This window comes from Podarcis pityusensis, assembly GCF_964106645.2.
Source record: "Podarcis pityusensis genome assembly, chromosome: 2".
Lineage (NCBI taxonomy): Eukaryota > Metazoa > Chordata > Lepidosauria > Squamata > Lacertidae > Podarcis > Podarcis pityusensis.
Window position 1 is genome coordinate 71811121 of NC_138029.1, and position 21343 is coordinate 71832463.

The following is a 21343-nucleotide window of genomic DNA, read 5'->3' on the forward strand; positions in this document are numbered from 1 at the left end:
TCATAATGAGGTGGCCTTTTCCTGCTATGTCTTCTTTCCTGTAATATCACAGAGCAGTGTAAGAGCAAGAGAGATACAAAGCAGAGTTCACACTGCTAAAGATCTGTGTGCCTTGGCATGGTTATCTTGGCTAAATGAGGAACTGATAATAGTACATACTGAAAATACAATGGTTCTTCATTGACAAAGTGTTTGGGAGTAGCACTGTACAAGTTGAAATTAGCGAACATTCAATCTTTTGTGGTTGGGTCTGAAGTCCAGGAACCTCTCCCTGCCCCAATTTTCAAATCTTTGCAATTCTCTGTTAGGCTGATCCTGTGTTTTGTCCTTTGACAGCCATCTAATTCCTATCTGCATGATCACAGTAAGTGCTCTATAATGGTGTGCCCACATAGTATGGGGTGACTGAAAATAGAATCTAAATTAGAAGATGTTGACCTATAAATTCTATTTTTTTTATACATTTTGCTGTGATTAATGCCCTCTCTCCCAGGAGCCCCAAACTGTGGCTCCATTTGTAACTTGTGTATGTCTGCTGCTTCTCTGTATGTGTCCATGACTAAATTTTATTATAGCATGTGTGTTAAGATTCCATACCAGAACAGCATGGAGAACCTTCCTCTGCTATTATGACTTTGGTGATTTGCCTCTTCCCAAGCATGACTTTGGCCAGCATTTCAAACACTTCCTTGCACTTCTCAGAGTGCAAGCAAGAGAAAGTAGTGTTGGAAGTATTCTTCATTGGAGAGCATTCTAGAATATGTATATTTGAGCCCTATGTTTTTCAAGTGGTGTTCTTTTTAAAAAAATCATTTTTATTGATTTTCCAATTAAAAACATCCAATTAAATAGCCAGTCATAATACTTCAATTAAGTGGTGTTCTGATGAAACCTGGACTTCCTCATTGAGAAGAAGATAATAATGGCATACAAGCTTGCTCACTAGAAGTTATATTCCCCTGTGATGCGCAGCTATCGGGATGTGTGCATTGGTGTTCTTTAAAATGCACTGTTATTTCACACAGGACCATGATGAGTATTGGTAAACCTGGCAAGTGCTGCTTCTGAGCAAGATGTGCAGGCTAAAACACACTCCAGATTTTTCTGCAGCTGACAGAGAGTTTAAGGCATATGTTTGAGGGTTGCTCAGCAGGTGTTGAAGTGTAAAATATTTCCTGAATTTACATTCTTACACATTTATTTGGGAATAAGTCCCATTGAATTCAATTGGAATGTTTCCAAATTTTACCTTTTACAAAAATGGAGAAGACCCCAAAAATGGAGAAGGCCCCAAAATGGCTGAAAACATATTTGTATTAGGGAGTGGCCATATGCAAAATGGGAAAATGTCTGAAAGCAAGTGCTAAAATGCTATTTTGGTTATAAGGTGTTTAAATATTAAGGGTGGAATCCAGTTGGTGCTCTTGTGCTCTCAGAAGGGCTTTTGATCCAGTGGACCCATCTGCTAAGAGAGGAAGAGGGGACACAGTTTTTGCCAGTGCCCCTGCAGCCCCCCAAATTGGGTCTTCTATTAGCAGAGGCTTTTGCTAGATCAGAAGCCTTTCTGGGAACACCTAAACAATAATTGCCTGCCCGTTTGCAGGATGCTCTCCGCAGGGAAGCTTGCCTGGCACCATCATTATATATCTTTAGGCACCAGGCAAAAACATCTCTATAACCATGTCTTTAACTGTCTGTGAGCTTTTAGAAATGGGTGGGATGTATTAATGTAAAACGCTCTGCACTTGTATCTGTAGGGAGCTTGGCTGTAAATCATTTTGGGTTGCCTTGGGCAAGATAAAGTGACTAACAAATTTTAACAACAGCAACAACGATGACTGGATTGCACCCTGAGCTATTAGTAAATATACTGCTTAAACAAACAAGTGTGATACTTCTTTAAGACTGTAATCCTTTTTTTTTAAAAAAAAGTTTCCTATCACTGCCTTTTAAAATTGCGGTGAATGGGGAAAGGGTTTTAGTAATATTTAGAAGGACTTTTGAGAGCCACTGCTTTAAGCAGACTAATTATCCATCTTTTTGTAAGAGTGTCTCCAACACTGAATAGCAGCTGCAGTTGCTTTAAATCTCTAATTGTTTTGGCATTCATGTGTGTGCTCTCCCATCCAATTCCCTCAAAGTCTTCCCTGTGTGAGTAAAAGAGCTTCCTCTGTGTGGAGCACAGAAGAAAGAGGATTTTTTTCTGTGGGATTGGAAGCTCTGGAGAATTCACAGTGATCAGCCAGAGTTTCTGGCAGCTCAAGACTCATGCTGAACTGATCAGCCAGAGGGGATTTGGGCAAAGAAAAGGAGACAAATTTAAAGATAGGAGCTGTTCAAATGAATTGTACCCTAACCCAACTCCAGCATGACATAGATACTAGCGTGGACAAAAGATAGCAAGATGTTCACACACACAAAGCGAGACAGTGTGAAACATCCCACATCTAGCCTACAGTATATAAATAGCAAATTCACAGTATTAGGAACTGCCTGGAGACACCCTCATTTAGCTTGACACTGACTCTAGGCTTTCCCAATTCTGTTCAGTAATGCACCCTTGCCATAATTTAAAAGAGTGGTGGTGGGGAGAACACCTGAAGCAAGCAGCAGAAGAAACTGGGTGCTAGCATGTCCTATTGTGTACAGTTTTATAAACATGTCTTCTCACCCCTTCCTGTGTAGTTCTCACCTGTCCCAAATGTCTGGATTGATGTAAAGGCAAGCTGATGAATTCAGCAGCCACCCATCAGATAGGGAGAACATAGAGAGGAATGTCACACTTTCAGTTTTTCCATCAGCACAAACATTTCAGCTCACGACATGGATCAATCCCTCCTCTCCTCCCTCTACATGCTGTTCTGGGGGTTTGTCTGATCTTCCCCAAGCCAGTTTGTGGGTGGGTGGGAGAGCGGAAAGCCCCATTGTTTGGGTTTATACTAGTAGGGCTCAAATTGTAATGATGAAAGTGTGCCATCCATTTTTTAAAGTTGTGGAATGATTCAACATTAATCAACCTTAGCCTTGAGCATTAGACTACATTGATTGTGAAAGTATTGTAAGATATAGTGTGAAGAGTTGGGCAACATTATTTTCTGTTAACATTGCAATTCAGAAGGATTTTTCTGTGAAAATAATACTATTTCTTGACACTAATTTTTATTTCAAAATGGCAGTTGTATAGTAACTGTGTTGTAAACCGATTTACACTTAAACTTGAATGATTAATTCCTGAAGATGTATTAAGACCACATATCTAGATTTCAATTAAGGAAACAATGGCAAGGGCTCCAAGCATCACACAGCTGCTAGTATATGGAAGTGAGCTTTAGGCTTGCTTTTCTTAAGCAGCAGTCATCCGTTCCCCCCGTCGTCGTCCCCGCTCATCCATATTACATGCCATGAGACGATCTTCAAAACAGTTTGAGATACGGGCGTGTATATCAGATCTTTAAATTTAAGTTTGCAACATTCCAGGTATTTAATTCCTAGTTGTTGCTTTTTGTAGAGCAAAGCAGGTTTGGAAGCACAATTCTGTACTGTGCTTAAACTTACCTGCACATGCCTCTTTCCCCAGTTGCTTTTTCCTCACCTCATTCATGGGGTTTTAGAAACATATCAGCAGTGCAAGGAGAGGGGTGGTTGCAGTGGGTGAAAAAGGTTTACTCTCTGTGCTTCTCTGCTGAAAATGGAATGTGCCGGAAGCTGCTTTATGCATCTCTGTGTTTAACATGTCATTTGGCCCTTATTATTAATGCTTTATAATCCAGAAATGTAATGGTGTACATTTCACACCCACCCATCGGCTCTTCTTATTTCTTATTTTTAAAAAGAAAGAGGTATGTGAGTGTGGCTGATATCCAGTGATATCTGCCCACTTGTTCAGTGACAATCCACTTGTGCAAATGGGACTTCCTGTTTCTTTTCCCCTACAGTCCTGTGTACCCCCAAAATCTGTGACAGAGGGTCCCCCAACCCTCCAGGGCAGTTGGGGGCTGCAGGTGGGAGGGGAGAGAAAAGAGAAGTTCCTTTTCGTGAGCAGATGCCTTCACATGCTACATTGGCTCTTACCCTTTGACTATTACCAGAATGTGCCATTTATGGTGATGATCTGTCTGGGAATAAAACTCAATGTATCTGCTTGAAAATCTCTGCGTATAATCTGTTTTGGGAATGGAAAATAGAAGCAGCATAACTTGGGCAGAGCGCGGTAGAAGGATGCATGTGAGCAGGGGGAAGGCTAGGATAAAAATGTAATAAGAAAAATTATTCTTAAAATAAGAAGTGAAATGTTAAACACCACTTAGGTGCTTCATTCTCCTTCCTTTAAACATGTGCTAAAGTACAGAGATGAGTTTTAAAGCTATAGTCTCTGAGATAGAAATAGAAAAGGGTTCAAAAAAAACAAACCCACCCAACACCTTTTCCCTGGAGTGTTTTCCTGTGATGGCAAGAAGTTGGTGAGCAGGCTAATGTAGTTTCTGACTTCTTGAAATTTTGTGGGATCCAAGGTCAATGCAGCATTGCTAACACAGCCACTATTAAGCGGTTCTTATAAAGAAAGAAAAGCTTGTTGTTGATGACTGCATCTGGTAAGTAGTAACTATGATTGTTAATAAAGTAATATAAAAATATGCTAATAAGTAATATAGCTATGCTATTGTTCATGAATGCTTTTTGTGTTTCAGGCGATCAGCTGTTTCCAGGTTGGAATCCACCTCACATTTAGGAATATGTGGAGCGCAACGAAACTGTGATCTTCAGTTTGAGAATCTGAATTGGAACATCAGAGTATAAAAACACAACAAACTGAAGAAATTCGTATATTACTGCTGTTAACAAATTAGCCTTGATAGACAGGAAATACTTTGCTTGTCATAATCTGACTTAAGTAAAAAATTGTTGTAAAAACAAAGGCTCCTGGTTTTTCTTTCATTTGTGTAGGACTAGAAGAATACATGCATTTTCATTTAATGTATGACTGATAAATCATGTTTTGAGTAAGCATGATAGCTAAAAGCATTTGGAAATAACAAAATTAGCAGAAGTAATGCTTGGTACCTATTTAGAAGTGTGCATGTTTGCGTAAGACTTCTCAAATATTTGATGAATACAATACAGACATTTAGTAGCAAATTTGCATAGGTCAACCCTTTAACAAATTAATGAGCACAGGAGGGCATCAGAGTTTTAGCATCAGAGTCTGACAAAGTCTAGGTTAAGGGGGAGGCATGTTGTACAGTGTTCCTGTCTGTGAAATGAGCTAACAGCTGGGCCAGAGGTTATCCCCAGAGGAAGATACAATTTAGGGAGCCAATCAGAAAAGACCCTCAAATTTTGAAGGGAAAAAGTCAGAGTAGATAAAAGGCTGTTGTCTGAATGGGCTAGCGGGGAAAGAAAGGAAGGAAGAAAAACTAAACTCAGGGTTGACCTGGACTTGGAGGAATTAGAAGCAATATATCTGTGTATGTTGCTTAGTCTTAGCTTAATAAAACTTTACAATTAGTTTAACTTGCTTGATCTGTCATAGCTTGCTTTAGTTTGGGTTGACTCCAGAAATGCATGTCTTCAAATATGGTAGTAGGATATCTGCTGGGGCTACACTATAAACCTTTTCACCACAGAATCCTCACAGATGATAAAACTGACTAATGGAACTTGAAGGGAGATGATGTCTGAACCAAATTATAGAAAACAAGTTTGGATTTGGATATCCATGGGGGGGGGGATACTGGTTTTGTTGCTAATTTAAATAGAATATTATTGGAGGCACTCGTGAATACCACTTGGGATGGAAATTACAAATCTATCTAGGGAGTGAGTAGGAAATTGAATCAAGAAAAACAAATTATATCTGCTAGGCACCTTTTTATCTTTGCTGTCATGGGACGTATGCAGATCTCCCGTAAATAGATGTTAAACACGCCCATCTTGGGAGCTTTTCTTAAAACGAGTCTCTTGCCTTTATTCCATGGAACTAATATTTGAAGGGCTGTCATATATGGTAAGACACAGTTTTGTACCATCAGATGTGACAGGACTCCCCCCCCCTTCCTATAGCCCTTTATGCACACACCCCATCTGCTCTGGCAGGTCTGCCAACCCACTGGAGTTTATATATATATATATTTTTTAAAGATATTTATTAAAATTTTTCAAAATATTACAAAATGAAAAAAGAAAAATACAAAATAAAAGTAGTTAAAAACAACTCAATCTTTCTGTTACTTATCTTTCATTTGCTTGTTTCCCGGACCACCTCGCGCCTCCCTTTTTTGTATTCCAAATCAGTTTGTTAGTTCAGCAAATCCTTCCCCTCTTTGTTTATCCTAGTCTTTAATCTTAAAATATTGTAACATTAAATTTTTACCTATTAATAATCCATTTTTCATATTCCCTTATAATATTACAGCTAGAAACCACTTAATTTCTATCCAACATCATTCTAACATTCATTAATTTTGCAATATTTCTGTAAATAGTCTTTAAACTTTTTCCAATCTTCTTCCACCGACTCTTCTCCCTGGTCTCGGATTCTGGCAGTCATTTCCGCCAATTTCATGTAGTCCATCACCTTCATCTGCCATTCTTCCAGGGTGGGTAGGTCTTGTGTCTTCCAGTACTTTGCAATAAGTATTCTTGCTGCTGTTGTGGTATACATAAAGAAAGTTCTATCCTTCTTTGGCACCAATTGGCCGACTATGCCCAGGAGAAAGGCCTCTGGTTTCTTCAGGAAGGTATATTTAAATACCTTTTTCAATTCATTATATATCATTTCCCAGAAAGCCTTAATCTTTGGGCACGTCCACCAAAGGTGAAAGAATGTATCTTCAGTTTCTTTACATTTCCAGCATTTATTATCGGGCAAATGATAGATTTTTGCAAGCTTGACTGGGGTCATGTACCACCTGTATATCATTTTCATAATATTCTCTCTTAAGGCATTACATGCCGTAAACTTCATACCTGTGGTCCATAACTGTTCCCAGTCAGCAAACATAATATTATGTCCAACATCTTGTGCCCATTTAATCATAGCAGATTTCACCGTTTCATCCTGAGTATTCCATTTCAACAGCAAGTTATACATTCTTGACAGATTCTTAGTTTTGGGTTCTAGCAGTTCTGTTTCTAATTTTGACTTTTCCACCTGGAAGCCAATTTTCTTATTCAAATTATATGGTATCGTTCCAATTTTAGTATATGTGCTGCCGAATCCAATTTTTTTGTCCAAATTGTATGCCTCCATTATTTGATAATAATGAAGCCAATCTCGCACTTTGTTTTTTAATTTTTCAAAACTCTGCAATTTCAATTTGTCTCCCTCTTGTTCCAGAATTTCCCAATATTTCGGCCATTTGGCCTCCATATTGAGCTTTTTCTGAGCCTTCGCTTCCATCGGTGACAACCACCTTGGGGTTTTATTTTCAAATAAATCCTTATATCTTATCCAGACATTAAACAATGCTTTCCTGACAATATGGTTTTTAAATGCTTTATGTGCTTTGACCTTATCATACCATAAATATGCATGCCATCCAAATACATTATTAAAACCTTCTAAATCCAAGATGTCTGTGTTTTCAAGAAGCAGCCATTCTTTCAACCAGCAAAAGGCTGCTGATTCATAATAAAGTTTAAGGTCTGGCAGGGCAAATCCGCCTCTTTCCTTTGCATCCGTTAATATTTTAAATTTTATTCTAGGCTTCTTGCCCTGCCAGACAAATCTAGAGATGTCTCTCCGTCACTTCTTGAAACAATCCATCTTATCCAAAATTTGCAATGTTTGAAACAAAAATAGCATTCTAGGCAATACATTCATTTTTATCGCAGCAATACGGCCTAGCAGTGAAAGCTTCAAATTTGACCAAATTTCTAAGTCTTTTTTCACTTCCGTCCAACATTTTTCATAATTGTCTTTAAATAAGTTCCCATTTTTAGCTGTCATATTAATCCCCAGGTATTTCACTTTCTTAACCACTGTTAAACCTGTCTCATTCTGAAACCTCTCTCTTTCAATCGCTGTTAAATTTTTCTCTAAAACCTTTGTTTTTAATTTATTCAGTTTAAATCCTGCAACTTGACCGAATTCTTGAATCAGTTCCAAAACTCTTTTAGTACTAGATTTTGGCTCCTGTAATGTCAATACTAAATCGTCTGCAAAAGCTCTCAATTTATACTGTCTAGCTCCGACTTGTATACCTTTAACCAACTGGTCCCTTCTAATCATATTCAACAAAACCTCCAGGACTGATATAAAAAGCAATGGGGAAATTGGGCAACCTTGTCGTGTCCCTTTTTCTATCTTAAATTCCTCCGTCACCTCATTGTTAACAATTAACTTGGCCTTTTGTTCAGAATAAATTGCACCTATACCATTTCCAAATCCTTCACCCACCCCCATCCCCTGTAAGTTCTTCTTCATAAAACTCCAAGAAATATTATCAAAAGCTTTCTCCGCGTCCACAAATATCAAAACTGCCTTAGTGTTGATATTCACTTCTAGTTTTTCCAAAATATTAATTATATTCCTCAAATTGTCAGACAAGTGTCTACCCGGGAGAAAGCCTGCTTGGTCCTTATGAATCTCTTCCATCAACACTTTTTTCAATCTTTTGGCCAAAATATCTGCAAAAATTTTGTAATCCACATTAAGTAATGATATGGGGCGGTAGTTCTTAAGCTGAGTCTTTTTAGTCTCTGTTTTCGGTATAAGTGTAATGTACGCTTCTTTCCACGACTCTGGTGCCCTTTTCCCTTCCAATATTTCATTACAGACTTCCTTAAAAGGTTGTACTAACCATTCTTTTAAGGATCTATAATATCTAGAAGTCAGTCCATCTGGTCCTGGGGATTTGCCTAATTGCATGTTTTGAATGGCACCTTCTACTTCCTGTTCAGATATTTTATAGTTCAACATTAATTTACTTTCTTGAGAGATTTTTTGTAATCCATTTATCTTCAAAAATCGATCTATATCAATTTCTTTCTGTGGCCCTTGTGTATATAATTGTTTAAAGTACCTCTGGAAACAGTTTCTGATCTCGGCTGGGTTCTGTATGTTCTTTCCTTCCACTTCTAAATTTATAATAGTATTTAATTTTTGTCTTTTTTTCATTTGCCAAGCCAACAATTTCCCACATTTATTAGCTGATTCAAATGTTTTTTGTCTCATTTGTTTAATTTTCCATTCTATTTCCTGATTCATCATTTTCATATATTGTACTTGATATAACTTTATTTCTCTCAAAATCTCCTGCGACTTTGGTTTTGCTCTCAATTTCTTCTCACTTTCTTTTATTTTCTCCAAAATTTTGTCTTTCTTCTCATTTTGGCTTCTCTTCTTTATTGCATTCTGTTGTATCAGGAACCCTCTCATAACCGCTTTGCTTGCGTCCCAGATTACTCTTTTTTCAACATTAGTGTTCATATTTATCTCAAAATAGTCTCTCAAAGTTTTTTGGGCCTTCTTAATCACATCTTCATCTCTAAATAAGGTGTCATTCATCCTCCATCTGAAAGAGCCAGTTGATATTAGTTTCATCTCCATCCTTACAGCATTATGGTCGGAGCAGGTTTTTGGACAAATTTCCACTTTCTTTATCTTTGGTGCCATTCCTCTAGTTACCCATATTTGATCGATTCTAGAATCGCCCACTGGAGTTTATAACAGAACTCTGGAGTGATCGTTCCTTTGTGTTTTGTCAAAAGAAGGTGCCGGTTTTGTTGCTTTCTGTTTTTCGGTAAAGAGCAATGTGTTAGTGCCAGAAGCATTTCCTGTATTGTAAAATGGTGCTAGATATGTGTCCGTCACCTTTTCATCATAATTGTATCGATGACAGGTTAAAAGTGTAGAGAGGCGGGTATTTTACTTTCTTCTAGTCATCCTTTGAAGGAACCGACTGTTCTGATTACAGGGTATTTCTTCCGTTTTAATAAACTTGAGTATCACCTATCAGCTGAACATTAAATCCCCTTATGTAGGCCATCACAAGTTTTCAGTTCTTAATATTTCATAAGTTGAGTCTAATTGGCAAAGTGTCACCTGTTTGCTTTCATCATAAGACGAGCACTGCTGAGAATCTCTTGAGATGTAACCTACCTTTTCTGACAAAGCTTTTAAAGGGAGACGTGTTTTAAGATATTGCTTAAGCCTTGTGTTCAGCCTGCAAGTCAAGCATCTAGCTTGCCAATGAAATAAATATGCATCCGAGTCTTAAGATACATGTATGGAAAAAGTAATTATTATTTTTTAAGCCCTAAGACTTTCTGCACTACCACACACCATTTAGGATCAGGTAAGGGGTAAAAATAATAATTTTTATTATTTATACCCCACCCATCTGACTGGGTTTCCTCAGCCACTCTGAGCAACTCCCAACAGAGGACTAAAAACAGAATAAAATATCAAATATTAAAAACTCCCCTAAACAGGTCTTCTTTTGGATGTCTTCTAAAAGTCAGATAGTTGTTTATTCCTTTGACATCTGATGGAAGGGCATTCCACAGGGCAGGTGCCACTACTGAGAAGGCCCTCTGCCTGGTTCCCTGTAACCTCACTTCTCAGCACTGGACCTCATATCATATGACTGGGTAGCAGTCATATCAGCACAACATAGCTCAGTCAGGGTTGTGGGTTCAAGGTGAAAGATTCCTGCAGGGGTTGGAGTAGATGACCCTCATGGACCTTTCCAACTCCAAAAATCTCTACTAAAACATGCTGTTACATGTCTGTGCCACAGTGACATGGCAGGCAAACTAGACAAGCAGTGGCTTCTTTAGGATCAGAGTGTAAATGTCTTTACCATTAAAATTGCTTTATTAAGTCCAGCCTGTATTTGTAGCATATGGCTAAAACTTAGTTTGATCATCTCCATTTTCTCTTAACACGCACATGTATAACCTTTATTAAAGGCAATACCATTTTGCCTCTTCTTTGTAGAGTTAACTTGAGATTTTTGCTCTGTCAGCTTATAGCAGTACAGAATTGATGTATCTGAAATGCAAGTCACCTTTTCCTTGTTTGTTTTCATTCATTTCCAACATTTCAGGTGTTTAAATCAGCCACATGACTTTCCCCAATAAAGTCCCTCTTCAGGTTTGTTTGTTTTTTGTTACGTTTGGCATGTAAATTCTCCTTTCTCTTTTTAATTTTAATAGGGACACCTTGTGATTGGTGGTAAAGAAGTGACTCTGGAATACAGCCAGTCGCCTGAATTCTGGCACTGCAGGCGTGTGAGTATATGGAAAGAGAACTGCAAGTTATCTCAGAAAGAGAATTGAGAATTAGACCACAGATACAGTGTGTTGAATGCTATCCTGTTGGTGTGCTACTTTCTGGGGGAGAGATCTCCAGCTGCTAAGAATGTCGTGGGTATATGTGTACCATCCCTCTGCTGAGAAAATAAATGTGATTTTTTGGGATGTGGAATCTTCCTAAGCCCACATGGGATGGTGCTGCCAGGGTTTCCCCATTGGCAGGGGAGGGAATGTGCACAAAACTAGATGCTTTCTGAATTGAGAATTCTTCCTCGAATTAAATGAGGCTTTTGTGAATTGGTGTCTAGTATAAAAATCCCAGAGGTATTTCCCCCGTTTATTTGTTTTATTTATGTGTTTATTTCATAAAATTTATACACCGCTTGACTGTAAGAAGAAGAAAAACAACAACCCCTCAAAGTGGTTTACAACTTTGGTAAACAGTAAAATAAAAAATTATAACCCTACTTTAAAACATACGAAAGTTGAAGTCCTAAAACAGATTAAAATTACCTCAACTTCCTAAGCATCTGGGTAGGCTTATCTAAACAGCAGTGTTTTCAGTATGTGCAAAAAAGAGAGAATACAGTGAAGGCGCCTGCTTGATCTCAATAGGCAGGGAGTTCCAAAGTGTAGGAGTTGCCATACTAAATGATCAAGTTCTTACAAATGCAGAATGGGCATTATTTGGCACCTGCAGTACTTTAAAAACAGACATTAAAAGTAAGGAACCTGCACTACTGCAAAATGTTTTGTAATATATAGGGCTGCTGTAAACAATGAAGATAATAAGCTTCCCAGGTAGCTTGATCAAGAGCAGGTTTCATTACAAGCAAATTCCAATGAAGTACATAAGACTTGGATATTGCCAATGAGGAGCGATGTTAATCAATAGCTTTGAGATTTTGTTCCATTAAACTCAAGACCTCTTAATGACACAGGCTCTGGTGCCGCTTGCCTAAGGCCTAAACCACACTATGAGCAGATGCATGGGAGCTGCCTGCTTGTGTCTCTCCATTAACGTGTAATTTGGGGGGGCGGGGGAAACATAATGTGTCATTCTGTAAGTATCCTTCCTCTCCCTCCCTCCCCCATCCGCCCCAATTCATTTAGCTGCCACTTTCAAGGGTTGGGTAAACAGTAGCATGACAAAACATCATGCTTTTTATCTGCACAGTACCGTGGAGATTGGGGCAGATGGGGCTCAACAACCTGGGAAGAAGAACCTCATCAGTCTAGGAGAAGGAAAACTCTGATCTCAAACCTCTGCTCTTGCGGGATATCTTTGGGACAAGAAAAGGCTCAGGAGTGAACCCTACACAAATCCGGAGTGGAGCCCTAAGACGGTCGGATGGCGCCTTGTATGCCTCCTTCCGGGAACTCCTACAGCCAAGCTGGTGCCAAACATATTGCTCTGTTTCCCTTTGGACCACATCAGCGAGGTCTTGTCATCGGGGCAGCCCAGGACCACCATATGTATTGCCTAATGCAGTGGTTTCACTTCATCCCTAGAGGCGCACTCCATTGTCTCTCAAAACAGACAGATGCCAACAATCCTGGAGATGTAGGTGGTAGCACACACACACATTTTGATGCAACATTCAGAGCAATGGCATTTGTATAAGAGCTACAAAGTATATTGGATGGAGAAAAACATTTTAAGTGTCTTTCCCTCATGCTGTGCCTGTTTCATTGCAGTGTAAAGTGTCCACAGTAGGGTATCGTTCATCCTGCTATTACTGCAGACTCCCAAGAGATGGTGAGCCTACTTTTGTTTAATTGACATTTAAATAAACAAATAGTAGTGTGAATTCTAAGTGAATAAAAAACTGAGATGCATGTGGCCCTCCAGATGTTGTAGACCGCCACTCCCATTGGTACCAACAACATCTGGAGGGCTGTAGGTTCCTCAACTATGATGTGCTAGCAAATATTGCCAGCATTATTTGTAGAGTTAATGTGTTCCTTTCTGCAGATGGTTAACTTAAAACAAGTCAAGCACTCTCCTTGACAGAGAGATTGGTCCGGGCTTGGAACAGTCTTTAAGTTTGTATGAGTTGCTATACTTTTTTTTTTTTTTTTTTTTTTTTGCTTGAAAGTGCAGTGTTTCATCCAAAGACTCTCTCTTCAGTAATGCTGTGTTGGCAAGCTGGCACTACCAAAGAGAGAGGAAGGGAAGAAATTACCTCCCAAGCTGTTAAAGGCTAATGATGGAGACTTAGAGGAACAAGTGGTGCTACTCATGTTTATGCTGATCCTTGTATCTGGTTTGTTAGTGTGATCCTGCCTATCACTGGTGTAAATCACTAACAAGTCTATAATATGTAGACGGCTAAGCTGAAAACAGTTTTCACTAGGACATATAAGGGACTAAAAGAACAGTTTTAATACAGTGGTTACTGCAGACAGGGCTTCACTTGTTTTACTTTTTGCTAGTAACAGAAGAAAAGGTTGAAAAGGGGGAGGAAGAGTTATCTGAGGAACCAACACCAGAGGAAGAACCTCCTAAGGACCCTGCTCCTCCACAGGAACCTTCTCCTCAGAAACCTACTTCTGAGCAGAGAAGTCAACCTCAGGAACCTGAACCCAAGAAGGATGAAAGTAGGGAACAATGGCCTTCACAAGAAAAGAAAAGGGACTCTGAATTGTACCCACCTCGAAGGGAGAACCAAGAACATGGTTCAAGAAGAGAATCCATGGAAACCAAACATCAGGAGGATGAGAGTAAAAGTAAGTAGATTATACTTGCAACCATTTGGTCTCACTGACTGAGTTCATAATGGACACTTGGACTTGAGTAACTTGCAAAAAGAGGCTTGAATTGAAGCTTGCAGTTTAGAATTCTCTTTGTGTTCTGCAGCATTATTGGTTTTAACACTGAGTAGTCTTCAAGTCAGCTGAGCCTAATACCAGGAGCTTTTGACACAGGATGACAGAAAAGTTGATGTACGTTTCTCCTCCTGAAGTAATATTTCACTTTCTCCTTGTAACTTTGTAACAGCAATTATGCTAAAACGCATCCCTCGCTTCACTCCACCGGAAGTGATTGTAGGACTTCTGGCACCCTACGTCCGCTTGTCTACTTCAAGTGTGCGTGTCATGAAGAACAAAGCCGGTCGGATGGGCTACACCTATGGCTTCATTGAACTGGACTCTCATGCTGTATGTTGTCATTCGCCACCCACCACTGCACAGTATAGTATTGACAATTCTATGGTAGACATACCCTTGTGCAAACAGTGTCACCTGTCCTGTAGGGCGCCCCCCCCCCCATGTGCTTCACGGGGAAGGAGAGGAAGAACAATTCTGTAAAATCTGGAGCAACACTGGATGTTTTCCTGTGCCTTTATCTTCTTATGTGACTGAGCCCCCTTCTGGCTTGTGTTTTTGTGTATAATGTTTAGTTCCAATATTGGAATTTCTTCTTCTGCCTTCTCTATACAAGGCTAGCCAGCAGTGGTTGATAGTTAATGCATTAAGAGGATGCTCTTCCTCCTGATGTGGCCATGAAGCTTCCACTTTATAGTTTATTAAGCACAGCTCAATGTTGTCTGCAAACACAAAACTCTGGTTAACCTTAACTATGGTTTACAAAAACAAGCCAGTTTCGTAAACCATAGTTTGAAGCTGACTTGCTTTAGAAAACCATGGTAGAGAGTACCTATTTTGTTTGATTTCACCTGTAATCCTGAGCTATAGTTAGTCAAGCTTCTGAACTCCTTGTGGCTATGTGTCATAGTCTGGGTTTGAGCTTTTTCTTCAGGGCATAAAGGCCAGGCCAAGAGAAAGAGTATGCCTCGGATCAACTGGTGTCAGAGGGAACTGGTGACCAAGAGGAGGAAAGTGAAAGCTCCTTTGGGGACCGGTGGGACTCACTTGGACTTAGAGCCGCTAGAGGAACTTGATGGGTGGGGGTATAAATAATAAAATTATTATTATTGTGACAACTTATTTCTGGCTTAGTGGCTCAAACTTGTCTCCCCCGCCCCCACGCCCAACTGGATTCTTGTCTCCACAGGAAGCAGTCCGCATAGTGAAGGTTTTACAAGATCTGGATCCCCCAATCAGCATAGATGGCCGTGCTGTGGATGTAAACCTAGCCACCGGAAAGAGGAGGTAATAGAAACCTCACTAAAAATACATAATTATGACTCTGTGTTATCAACATATGCTTTTATACCAGGCACCGAAACATTCAGATTGATGCTTGATTATACATTTGAGGGAAGTTTTGCAGAGGATGTTTTTTTACAAAAAACAAAACAAAACAGTAGTGTTATGACTATATGCAGTTGAATCTCCTTGTTAAGGTGGCTGTGCTGTTGAACTCAGCTCAAAGTTCCTTTGCAACAATGTGGTGATATCACATCTAAGCCATTTGGAAGGTAGTCATAGTGAACATAAGCAACAGCTGACTGAGCTATAAAGCCAAGTTTCTTGTTGACCAAATTGCCCACTGAAACTAGTAATGTTAGAGTGAAGCAAAAGTAACACTTTCCATGCATGTAGCATCTTCAGAAAACTTAAATTGGTATTAATTCAGATGGTCTCTTTCTGTTGCTAGAAACGAATATGGAGACCATGGTGATGTTCCACGCTATAGCCAGGTATGCTTGTAGTACAATCTGTGATGGCACTCTGAGGGAATTGACTCCTGCCTCAGCTATGTGGACACTGAGGGATTGAAGAGTTTGATATATGAGTGTTTGCTGGTATTCTTAACTGTTCTATAGAAGTTGCCACTAGGGAAATTACCTGTATTTTCCAGTATTGGTTCAGATTACTGCCCTTCCAATCTTCCTCCATGATGAGCAGGAGAAAGTCATCTCTTCTGTATGCATTTCGGTAATGCACATCTGATCTGACTTAGCGTGTTTTGATGTCAATAGAGGACCACATACTGACTTTCCTGAGTTGCACATTTAGGTCAGAGAAGCATACATCAGTACCTTTTACTGCATGACAACCCAATACATGCAGATTAGTCTGGAGTACTTTGAATTGTGAGGAAATGTCCACCAGATGTTCTGCTTTCTTGGTTTGTGTTTTTAAATGCCTTTTCTGTATTAGGGCAAACGGGGCACAGGTGACAGGAGAGGCGCTGACTCACAGAAGCGAAGATCAGAGTGTAAGACTCAACTTCATTTTCTTGTTACTGTGTTCTTCTGGTCACTTTCTACTTGTGAAAGCTCAGTGTCCTTATTCCATTTTTTAAAAATGTTCCTTATAGGGTTATATCCAGCAAAGCACTGCTGTGAATGTTCCATCAGCATACAGATTTCTACTTGTGCAACAAAACATTCTTCCCTCCTCTTCCCCTTGTGCACCCCCTAAATCTATTCTAGGGGTTTCCCCAGCCCTCTGGAGCAGATTTGGGGAGGGTGCAGGAGGAAGTCTAGTTGTGCAAATGGAAATCCTTGTGCTGACAAGACGTTTTGGTTGAATTCTGCCCATAGAATTGTTGACATTTTCAATAACAATTATAAGTTTTTGCAAATGCACTTTTCAAAGCTGAGTATGCTTTGAAACAAAACAAAACGTTTACACCAGCCTTAAATTTCCTGTTTTTGGATTTTGTATTGGACATCGGAGATTTTTCAATAGAAATAAGTGTTGATCCTATGTTTGACTTTCATTCTGACTGCAAAATCTTGCAAGAACTTTTTCTTACTTGAAAAAGTCAGCCAAATTGAGTGTAGAATCGTAAGGCTTCCCTGCGCTAAATGTGGCTTGCCTGTGAGCCATATCTGGTTTACCAAGTCATAGGAAGTAGACATTGGTCCCCACAACTTTTATCTCCTGATGGGATCAGGAGATCAAGCTGTCTATCCTTTAGAGAGCGATTGGGAGACAGAATCCCTCTGCTTGTTCTTTAGAGATCTACTCCAAAAGGTAGCCAAAGGAATCTTTTGTCTCTGATCTCAGCACTATGTACCAAAGCACTGATATTGAAGATTAAGCCTAGTCTTTAAGATGAAAAGCCAGTATTTCCCCTCTCCTTTAGCATTGGAGTGGGGAGTGCTGCGAGTACTGGTTTTATGTATGTGGGTCTGCTTGTGTTTGTATATGAGAGGGTACATGTTTCAGTGTTTAATTGCATTTTTGTTTGTGTGACAGTGTGTGTATGTGTGTGACTGAGCTCTGTGAAACTGCTGAGTGGCTCTTGGAGGTATGACTGAATGTCTTTGGCTGAAAAGTTAGTTGTCCCTGCCCTATATAATTACCAGCTTAGAAAGGGTATTTGGAGTGATACCAAATGCAAACACTAATTTCTTACATGCACCCCAAGATCTGGCTTGGTTATAATTTGACTGGTTCTTTTCTGTTGGATTGACACTTATTGGAGGCCTCAGGAAATTATCAAGCAAAAAAGTGACACCTTCTCACTCCTTGGAGAGAATTACATTGAAGCACAACGTGTAGAGATATGTAGTGCTAGTCACCTTGTCCTTATTTAATTTTTGGTTGAAATTTCATCATCTCATCTCTGAGCAGGATAATTTCTACCCAAGCATTACCTCATTCTTTCAGGGCTGGCCTTACCATAAGGCAGAGTTTCAGGGTATCCTTAAGCAACAGCAGTTATTTAGTGTAATATATATTTATTATCCTGGCAACCCTTTTGGAATCGTCCCCCTCAAACACCAGAATGTCTTGGGCCATCTCTGTTTTTATTTAAATAATGTTTGACACCTTCAGAAATATATGATGTTTGTATTTACTTCTTTTTTCCCCTCAGCTTCCTCTGATGTGTCCACATTCATTTATGATCCAGACACTGGAAACTATTTTGACCCCATTACAGGGGTATACTATGATCCCAATACTCAGGTGAGGGCATGTGCATGTGTGTGCTCACTTTGCCATTTCAGTGCCAGGAAAAAATATTCTCTAAACATGTGCCAAATATCTCCTTCCAGAGAGACGTTCCAATGGGTCGAGAAGCATCTTCATCCCCACCACCGCATACTGGGAGGAGGCGCAGGAGCCAGGATAGGGATAGGGCAAGTGAACGAGATGAGCCATCCAGCAGAGATAACCGAGAGAGAAGAGAGAGACACAGAAACAAGTCGGCCAAGGTAAAATATCTGCGCCATCATCATTCTTATGAACTGTACAAATTGGCATGGTCCAAAGATTAATGCTGCCATAGTCAAAGCTTGCTTTTGCAGCTAGGCAAGTCTAGGAATTTGCAAAATATGCAATAGATAGGGTTTAGCTTAACCTGTAGATAATCCAATTTCCTTTTAAACTCATAATCCTTTTAAGGCACCCAGCTTCTTCGTGAGCACAAAAGCTCATTTGATCATAAAAACAAGCAGATCAAACACTCTTTCAAAGGTGGGCACGGGTTTGTGTATCCAGAAACCAAGTGCCATTAAACCTAAGTGTGTATTTTAAAAGATGCAAGCAAAGTAACTGAAGTATAAAAATAATTATTTGTAGAAAATACTATGATTCACTGGACTGTTGAGATGGTACACTGCAGATCAGACCACTTGAGTGTAGACAACATTTTAAAAATAACCATTCACTCTTGAAAACATACAATCCTACTTAGTCCCTGAAGTTGCCAAGAGAGCAAAACCCAGTTCACATCCAGAACTGAGAGTTCCAAGAGAGGTGTTAGTAAGCCCATAAATGGGCACAAATAGTTCAGTATAACTGTCAATATTATTTTCTTCTTTTGAGATAAAAGTTCTGAGAGTGACAAAGGACTGTAATTTGATTTACAGGCTGCTTCCTCAAACTGCTCAAGCTTCCAGTTTTCCTGTGACTCATCCTGAACAAATAGGAGAATTTTCCAGTAGTAAACTGGATATCTAAAATACCAAGTTTCCATTTACAATCTGGTCTGATACTTGTGGTGTAATCTCCAGAGAATCTTACATGCTAAGAGTTACCCAGTAAATGAGTGCATTGCACTTGCCCTTGTTTAAAAGCTAATTTGACTTGATCTGAACAGGGAGGGAAGAGCAACATTAATTGAATTCAAGAACAGGAGCTGAAAGCATATTTTTAACATCTCATACAGCCAGTAGCAGATTTCAACACTTGGCATACGTGTTCCTCCTTACAGCTTTGATGCACTGTTTGCTAAGTATCTACCAGCTACACAATCCCCTCTGAACACCCCCCTGACTCTCAGCCAGTTTGTCATTCTTAGATGCCAAAGGGTATAACTGAGGATAGCAAAAGTGAGAGAGACAAGAAACCATGTATCTCCTTTATGCTTGTTGCTGTAAAGGAAGTAAAGGTACTAGTAAGAAAAATGGTTGGAGGCAGGCAGTGGGGAAGCCGAGCTGGCAATAAGTTTTAACTCCCAGTCTTAATGTTTCAGAATGAGAATCCAGAAGAAAAACTTCCTGCAGAAGATGTCTTTAAAAAACCACTACCTCCAACACTGAAAAAAGAAGAGAGTACACCCCCAGTAAGGACTTTACTTGGCATTTGTCATCTGGAACATTTAATTATTATTTATTGATCTTATCAAGTATGAGGCTTACTGTCCTGCTGAAATTTGTCTGGTGCATGTTGTAGTAAGCTAGTCAGTAACAATTCTTAGCATTGTAGCAGGGAGTGTCCTGTCCCCCTCTTTCTTGCAGCAACACTGAATGGACTGCTGTGTGGTTAGGGGGCCTCTTGGACTGTATCCCTAAACCTACTTTCAAGTGGGAGCCATTGAACTTAGTGGAACTTACTTCTGAATAAACTTGCATGCATAGGATTTTGTTGTCAGTGTTTCTCTTGATGGGCTAAGTTGTTTAGCTTTCATTTCTCTTCATATCAGTTTTTTTAAATTGATTGAAAATGAGGAGAAATTGTAACAGATTTCAAATTGTCCGTGTAATGTGCATCAAAAAAAGCAACATGTCAATAGGAGCACCATGTGCAAGACAGAAGAGGCAGCAGTGCTGACTTAGATTTGGTCTACACATGCAACAGAATGTTGCATTCAACTTGTGAGCTAGTTGAATGGCCTGTACCGTTTCAGTCTCTTGTTTCAATCAGGGATTGAGTCAAAGTCAAGTTTAAGCAACAATAGTACCAGTTCCCAATTATCTTTATTTTGCATGCAGGCACTCCTTCCGTTTGCCTTCTTACATTTTGGCTATCAGTTTCCCCCCTAGTGAGTTCATGGTAGAGGCGAGATTCAAACCAGGGATTTCCCTGATTGTAGCTTAGTCACTTAGCAACTGTACTAGACCAGTAATACATCAGTTAAGGCATCTAAGACCTCAGATCCACTGAATTGGCTTTGGTTTGCATATGGTTCCCATTCTGCCCCCCCCCCCCCCACTCCCGCCCCTTCAGCCAAAGGTGGTGAATCCTCTGATAGGACTCCTAGGAGAATATGGTGGAGACAGTGACAATGAGGAGGAGGAGGAGGAAGAAGAGGAACCACAGCCACAGCCTCCACGGCCACCAGTGCAACAGGAGGAACGGCCACAGAAGCTTGAAAATGATGAAGAAAAGCTGACTGACTGGAATAAGTTAGCATGTTTACTTTGCCGGAGACAGTTTCCAAATAAAGAAGTCCTGATCAAGCATCAACAACTTTCCAATCTTCACAAAGTAAGGAAAAAAGCAACCCATTCAGGAGAATCTGCTATTCATGCTTTATCTTGCATTTAACAAAAATTCTCCATATTTCACAAGCGCCTCTCAAAGATGTAATTTTTCCTGATTTCTCTTTCCTTCCTGTATTGTGTCCTGCTTGAATTCACTCCTTTCTCTTTTCAGTGCTGTGATCTGCTGGTTTTATGCCTGCTTTTGAAAACAGCTTCAAATCCTGGTTTCAGATTGTGTTAACTACAAGGCAGGTGTAGCATTAAACCATGGTTCATACTGAAAAGGAACGGAGGAAAGAGGATGGTACATGTGAGCTTGTGGGAGATATCGGGAAGTGTTAGATGATCATTATGATCCTGTTTTCTCTTTCCCAAATGCTAACCTTTCCAATCCCCTTGTCAGCAGAAATAAAAATCAGAACAACTGTCAGAAATCAACAACAGTGTTAGATTAGCCAAAGGCTTCCTAAAAATCCCAGGTTATACCTGAAAGGGAACAGTCATTGCCTGCT

The 21343-nt window shown here is 39.7% G+C and overlaps 1 protein-coding gene and 1 long non-coding RNA gene across 6 annotated transcripts in view; one reads left to right on the forward strand and one right to left on the reverse strand.

The window, feature by feature from the left end:
- The window catches only part of RBM6 (RNA binding motif protein 6), a 57439-nt gene that overhangs the window by 32875 nt on the left and 3221 nt on the right, over window positions 1-21343 (forward strand). For 4 of the 5 annotated variants that reach the window (XM_080996404.1, XM_080996405.1, XM_080996401.1 and 1 more), the window contains exons 7-17: window positions 11161-11235; window positions 12958-13018; window positions 13696-13989; window positions 14261-14421; window positions 15278-15375; window positions 15824-15866; window positions 16330-16387; window positions 17999-18090; window positions 18180-18338; window positions 19601-19690; window positions 20575-20835. In XM_080996404.1, coding sequence (XP_080852530.1) covers window positions 11161-11235; window positions 12958-13018; window positions 13696-13989; window positions 14261-14421; window positions 15278-15375; window positions 15824-15866; window positions 16330-16387; window positions 17999-18090; window positions 18180-18338; window positions 19601-19690; window positions 20575-20835 — 1392 coding nt within the window. The remainder of the gene's footprint in view (window positions 1-11160; window positions 11236-12957; window positions 13019-13695; window positions 13990-14260; window positions 14422-15277; window positions 15376-15823; window positions 15867-16329; window positions 16388-17998; window positions 18091-18179; window positions 18339-19600; window positions 19691-20574; window positions 20836-21343) is intronic. The other variant, XM_080996402.1, reaches the window with a different exon arrangement.
- LOC308472047 lies at window positions 1930-4682 on the reverse strand. The gene is made up of 2 exons (XR_013983269.1): window positions 3141-4682; window positions 1930-2948 (listed from the first exon to the last, which is right to left on the reverse strand). It is a non-coding gene; the product is annotated as an uncharacterized lncRNA (long non-coding RNA).